Source organism: Epinephelus lanceolatus, chromosome 17 (genome assembly GCF_041903045.1).
Source record: "Epinephelus lanceolatus isolate andai-2023 chromosome 17, ASM4190304v1, whole genome shotgun sequence".
In the NCBI taxonomy this organism is placed as follows: domain Eukaryota; kingdom Metazoa; phylum Chordata; class Actinopteri; order Perciformes; family Serranidae; genus Epinephelus; species Epinephelus lanceolatus.
Window position 1 is genome coordinate 24919940 of NC_135750.1, and position 7228 is coordinate 24927167.

Consider the following 7228-nt stretch of genomic DNA (forward strand, 5'->3'; position numbering starts at 1 on the left):
TGCCAGAAAGAGAGAAATGTGAAAGGCTCGTTTCTCCTCTGACACATCACGTACGGTCTGTGTTCGGCTGGCTTGGCTGTTCAGGTACTTCTGGGCAGTCATAACACCAAGAAGAGGATATTAGGATATTATTCTCCGTCGCCGGGTAAGCCGATGGCCGCCGTATTTGACAAGAATACATTAACGTTACTGTCTGTGTCTGTGACCGTTCAACCCACAATCGGTGTGATTCGCCTTTCGTTTCTGCTGGTGGTTGAAATCTGTAGGCTGCTCGCACAGCGTGCTGAATGATTTAAGCCTATTTTGCTCGCTCAAAACTATTTTTAGTCGCAAATGCGAGTGCCGTGACAGACGGATCGCCACACAGCCGACATTTTACTTGGCCCGTTACGGCACGCTGTTTGATTGCGTTATCAAAACGCCGCTATTATTCGGCCTTGCTTTTAACTTATTCCACCGAATACCGAATGTGTGGTTTTTTTGCTATATTCGGCCGAATATATTCGGTTACCGAATATTCGGTGCATCCCTAGTTGTCACGCCTCTGAACCGGAAACTGGGGTAGTAACAGTGCCAAAATGATGTCTGTATTAGGACCACCAGCAAGACGGGATTATGGGTGGCACGGGTGTTGTGTGTGCGATCCACTCCGGGAGCTTTAAAAAGGAGCTGATAGCAGTTAGGGGCTAACTCAGAGAAGAACAGCAGCCAAATATGTGCACAAATTGGGAAAACAATGAGGTCCTGGAGAGACTGTAAATCATTGTTATCGCTAAGTTCAGGCCATTGTTATTGTTTACAAAGCGCTGTCGACGCATGTGTCATATGTCACAGTGGAGGCTGATGCTGTTGTGTTACATGTCACACCTGTCATGCCTCTTATGATTTAGCAATGCTGGCATGCAGTCTAAAGTCTCAGAAGGGGGCAGCATGATGCTGCCATCATTTGGTTCTGTGTAAAAATGCAAAGGCAACATAAAGAAGGGACTTGATAGCAACCCTATAGTGCGATGTCAAAAGGTTGTTAAATAGGGCTTGTGATACAAATGTGAACAGAACCTGAATAAGATTGATGCGATGCTTTCATTTGTTGTTTATTCCTGAAAACTTGTGGCCCGACCGCCCGGTTAAGAGAAATGAGGAGTCAGCTGTCATAAAAAAAAGTCAACAGGTCACTGTAACCACGAGAGGTCCTTGATCATACAGTCATAAATCAACACACAAAATATTAGGCTGATTGGTCCAGCAGTTTGCAAGATATACTGCAGACAGAAAGATTTGCACACACACACAACCAAACGTGATCCCCCAGTGGCCTACAGCTGGCATAAATGATAATGAAAGTTAAGTGTAAAAACAGAAACAGTCATATATTACTTTGTACCGTACATGTGACTCTACTGAATGATGATAAAGTGCAGCTCAGTGCAGGAATTAATAATGTTTAATTCTCTGTCAAGGCCCTCCAGGGATCACTTCTCGGGGCCCTCCTGGCTCTCCAGGGCCCCGCGGACCTCCTGGGACTTGCGACCCCAGTGACTGTCTCCTTCCATCCCTGTGATCCCAGCAGAGCGGTTCAAACAGCGGGCTGGTTCGAGCACAGACGTCCAGCTCAGAGCTCAGGGCAGGAGAAGGACGTCCTCGCTGTATCTAACAGCTTCCTCAACTCTGGTTTATCGGACAGACTCACAACTGACCTCTTTTGTTCACTTTACAATAACATTTGGATGCAGTCAGGATTTGTTTTGTTGTAGGGTTTGTTTTGAATGATGGAAAAGAAACCTTTGAGGGGTTTTTTTTCTTTTGTTTTTTGCAATGCTGTACTTTTAAGGTATTTCTTGTTTTCACATCCCCTACTGTGATGTAATGCATTCCTTGTCAACTCTCATTATGTCTGTTAAGACCATGAAATGACTTTGTTTCATCGAGTTCAGTCCCGTCTGAGAACATGATCTTAATTATTTGTTTGCCTCCTTAATGGGCATGCCTATTCACTCTTCTGTTCTTATTCAGATAAGCCAATGTGCTGGCAAAAGGTACATCTCGTGCGTGTGTGTGTGTGTGTGTGCGTGTGTGTGTTTGTGTTTGAGAGAGAGAGATTAGCTGAATGAATGTACTTGTTTAATGTGGAAGTGTGAGTAAATAACGGATTTTCGAATCTCCTTATGCAACCAAAGTGCAGCAGATGTGTCTGTTATGGGAATTATTTATTTTAAGCGTATTCTTCGAGAATGTATTTAAAGATGGTACTAATAATTGTAATAAATGTAGCATGGATATGCAGTAATATTATTACTAAAAGGTGGATGAATACATTTCTGCATTACTGAAAGCTTTGCTTTATGAGATTATCACTCATGACACATTTGCATTGTGCATGATAATCATTTTTTTAAAGAATCCACAGTATAATCATTGACAAAGACGGCTTGCTATTTTCTGTAGGTTACACATCGCCATATTTTTTGTAGTACAGAAACCTACAGCTCATATTGTTTGTCTGAAACTACTGTATGTGTGAGACACAAACACCAAGGGCAGATTTAAAGAATGTACGTTAAATATCATTTGTGTTTCATGACTGTGACCTCACGTTCACCTTTACTGTTGGTTTAATCTGTAAATAAGCTGAATGAGCATTTGGGTTTTTTTTCTTTTTCCTTCTTCCTGTCTAATGGGGCTTGTAATGGGACCTGACAATATAATTACATAAGCAAGTTGTCATTGTGATGACACATTAAGGTTCTCACTTTTGTTATCAATGTGTGTGTGTGTGTGTGTGTGTGTGTGTGTGTGTGTGTGTGTCTGAGACGATGGTTATAAAAGGTCCAGTGTGTAGGATTTAGAGGGATATAGAAATGGAATATGAAATAATAAGCATGTTTTCTTTCGTGCATAATCACTTGAAAATAAGAACCATTGTGTTTTTGTTAACTGAGAATGAGCCATTTGTATCTACATAGGGAGCAGGTCCTGGTCCATGGAATCCGCCATGTTGCTCCGCTATGTTTCTGCAGTAACCCAGAGCGCACAAACCAAACACTGGCTCTAGATAGGGCCATTTGTGTTTTTATGTCAGCCACCTTAATTGGCACACCCTCCGCGAAAAGCAGCATCAGAAAAACTCAGATTTTTTAGGGTGAAACTGCTTTATTTAGTGTTTTTACCAATTTGAATCACCTTGTACGTTTGCTTTTTAAAGGAAGAGATCTCTGTGGTTAATTCGCCTCCCGATAAAAACTGTCTCTGATGAACCAAACAGCATAGGAGAAACACTGATTTGTAACATGAAAATGTTTTATTCAGCATTTTTACTGGTTTTAATCACCTGGGGTGTCATTTATAAACATTGCGTACGCACAAAATGAGGCCCTAAAGAGGCCTATGCGACTTTGGGAAACTTTGACCCATGTTTACGAGCATATTTTAAAGACGAGAAATTGGCAATGCAAATGGTGAGGTGGAAGCTTGATTGTAGAAGTTGTCACATATTTTTTGGTGTACATCATTTTTTTGGCTTTTGTCCGAACATACATTTTTAGTATGGATCCTACACATTGTTGTATAAATGAGCCCCCTAGTGCGTTTGTTTTGGAGAGGAGGAGACCTCTGCTCCTTGTAGAAACCTCCTGGACAATGAACACTAAAGGAATCCTAACCAGGAGATCTTTCAGGTGCTTGCAGTCTGCAATCCTCACCACTAGATGCCACTAAACCCTCGTAATCTTACACACCGTTCCTTTAACATTTACTGTTTACATAGTGTCGTGTATGATGATTCCTCTGGTTTATTTGTATATTTTTGTACCACACAAGGGAAGTCGGACTACCACACTACAACTGCAGGCTTTTTACTTTGGTGAAACATACTTCTTAAATGTACTTGAACTTTCTCGTTGTTTGTTTTAACGGTACCATGGTCTACATCCTGGTTTTTCACTGACTGACCATCACTGTGTGTCACTACGTATGTATCGTCTGGTTGTGGGGTTTCTTAAGACTGGAGTTTGGATTTATTTATTTACTGTAAGAGGTTTTGGAGCCATTTTAATGTTCTCTGTTAAAATTTCAGAAGGTTTTGAGTCAACTTTACCTAAACAGGTTGTTTGATTTATCATATCCAGAAACTGTACAATCACTCTGACAATGCTCAGACCTCCAAGACAGAAAGAAAAAAGGTCCCAGCATTCAAATTTTAGATTTAAATCAGTGCTATGTTTGAAGATTTTTGAGGAAATGCAGTGTTTGTTCATCCAAAAAGTAACCTAAACTTTATAATCACACTAAACAACAAACTTTTATATGCCGAAAAAGATAATTGGCCTGTAGTCTATATTACTTTCTTTCATTTTGAGCGCTGTTTAATGAGAATTTGACTCAAAGGCTTTAATTTTACTTTTCAGTGTCCTGCTGTGATTAATGTTTGAAAAGTTCTGTGAGCGTATCTGACATTTTTTTGACGTTAAGAACTCTCTGTATTTCATCCTTTAAGATCTGTTTGACACTTTTCTACTTCATGTCTCACATCACAGAAAGTCATCAAGCTTCTCTTACACATATGAATAATAAGTCACATCTTACTCTGAAGCTGTAGAGCGTTTTTTATATGTTTCTCAGCGTGCAGGCTTGGTTTTATCTCTGCTAAGTTTTATCAGTGTGGACTAATTTCAGATGGCTGTTGAATCAAATGTGTGCCACTGACTTCATTTGTGAGTTGAAAGAGCCCCCTGCTGGACATATATTTATTTTCTCATTGCTTGTAATGTGAATGGAAAACAATCTTTCTTTGGGTTATAGGCTACATAAAATCCCCTCCTTCTTATTGGCTTCTGTCCTTTCATCACGCTAATTTTCATATTCGGTTTAATGGGTTCCCCTTGGAGACAATAACGCCGACCTTGACCAAATTCAAATGAGGCGGCATCAACAGACTAATGTGATCTGAACTTTTTTGGTGCACTGATGAGAGCAACTCTTTGCATATATTGAATTTAGCTTGAATTGATATTAATGTGTGCCCGGTTTGTGACTTCAATTTAGCTAAACAGTATGATAACTAGGGAGGACACAAAATGGCCGCTGATGTCACAGCCCACCTCACTGGCAATTTGGTCCCAGCCATTTTACATCGCTCCGAGTTAAAATCCATTTATTCTAAGTGGGGAATGTCAGACGAAAGCGAACTCTAAGGATGTAGGCGTTGTAGGTTGAAGCATCCTTCAAAGCAAATGTTTTGCTCTCTAAAGACAGGCTTGTCAAATAATTCAAAACTCTGAAAACAATAGGTTTTATACATCCACATCTTCTGTTATTGCTTCTTTTTTACAGTAATGTAAGTTGATCCTGTTGCCACCTATAATCTAATCTTGTAAATAAGCTTGTAACGAGGGGGAATATGGATCAGCCTCTCAGCACGGTCCCTCAGATTAAAAATGTCTGCCTGCTGCTCTCACTGTAACGCCTCTCTGCTCCTCTGTAAGCTCATGTTGTGCTGTGGGACTTTAATGTGTGTTTTTCAGAGGTTTTGTTTTGTTAAATTTCTACCTCAGTCTTGGTTCACCACATGTCTACATAATGAGCTATTTTGGAAAACAGATATCACGCCACTAACTGTTGCCTTTTACTGAAAAAAAAAGAAAAACAATTGATCCTCATGTGTATGCAGATACAGACACTTCTGAATGTTGACATCAGTATCAACCTAATGGACTCTGGAGGATGATCCAGTGTGTATGTGGTTACCAGGTATCAGAGGTTATATAATAAAGTTTTCTTTGCAGCATCTTTTATTTACACTGATTAATGGCACCTGCCTTACACGCGTGCAATAAATGTTATTCAGTGCTTTATTTTTTGTCTTCTTGTCTTATATTTTGAGGCATCAGTATCAGGGTATTATATGATACGTTTTTGTATGTTGGAGGATGGTTGATATTACGGTGTTGGACATGAGATTATATTTTGAATATTAGTGTTAACAATACTAACTCCTTTAAGATGTGATATCATGTTACCATGTGAGCAACTCAAAACCAACATCACAGTGTTTGTCTAACCAGTCAACTGAGATTTTTAGCATTTCATTTGTCTTTAAAATAGGGAGTAGAGGAGAGAATTCCCGCACACTGTCATTTAACTTGCGATATAATTGAGCATAGTGTTAGTTCAGGCAGGACATGATGTCAAGCTCAGCTCACATCCCAGCTACATCAGCTGATCTTAAAGAACCCAGTCAACTGATGGAGCAGCTGACTGATGGAAGGGAATCAGCCGATAGATCACAGGATTCCTTTCTATGCAACCAGTGGGTAAATCTCATTCAGGGCGCCCTATTTAAACTGCTCTGACCTGCCTACTGTTGCTGCTTCCTCTGCATGCCACTTTGCATCCTAACCCCACCCCAGCTCCTCCTTTTCATACTGTGTTTGACTTATCAATGTCATTTCTGTTTGTCATTGATGCTGCTCTGTTCTGTTCCCGGGGGGTCTTTGCTGCTGCTCTCCCTGCCTTAGGCCTTCCATGTAGGCGCGTGGAAGAGCAGAGAGGTTTGCTCTGTCTGCCTCAGGCTTTCCTCATTTGCACGTGGAAGGGCAGAGACATGTACTCTCTCCGCCTTAGGCTTTCCACATGGGTGCATGGAAGAGGCTTTCTACGTAGGCCAGAGGAAAGGCAGAGAGGCCCCAGAACCACCAAATATAATACTGCAAATGGAAATAAAGTTTTCTTTGACTGTTCCTGACTGAACTTTATTTTAGAAATACATCCAAAATGTTGTTAAATGAGAGTGCAGGAATTCTCTTCTCTCTTCCCCATGGAGGATATCTCACACACACACCTGTCTACCTGTCTACAAGAACTTGAAGGTGTGCTTGAGCCCTCACAGTCAGGTTGTCTTTAAAATGGAAAAGTTAGTTAAACAGTATGAATTAAAAATGCAAAGATATGTTTAAAAGCTATTTTGAATAAAACATTGTAATCAACGTGATAATTTGAGTTTCAAAGTTCATTTTTGATCTTGCCAACAGCTTTTGACAAAAGAATCTCACCTTAAGGTCCATTAAGTAGCTGTTCTGGAACTTGCAAGCTTGAGCTTGAGTTTGCCTAGTTGTCATGGAAATGCAGATGATAAAAAGTAGACTAGAAATCCTAAAATTGCACAGAAAAGAGGAAAATTTTAGCATCTACATTTCTGTGACAACAGGTGAACTCCATCTGCTGATGAAGATCA

At 40.3% G+C, this 7228-nt stretch overlaps 1 protein-coding gene across 6 annotated transcripts in view; it reads left to right on the forward strand.

Annotated features, from left to right (window-relative positions):
• The window catches only part of LOC117248554 (uncharacterized), a 140509-nt gene extending 133775 nt beyond the window's left edge, over positions 1 to 6734 (forward strand). For all 6 annotated transcript variants that reach the window (XM_078176149.1, XM_033613748.2, XM_078176151.1 and 3 more), the window contains one exon: positions 1461 to 6734. In XM_078176149.1, coding sequence (XP_078032275.1) covers positions 1461 to 1561 — 101 coding nt within the window. In that variant the 3' untranslated portion in view covers positions 1562 to 6734. The remainder of the gene's footprint in view (positions 1 to 1460) is intronic.
• The last annotated feature ends 494 nt before the right edge of the window (positions 6735 to 7228 follow it).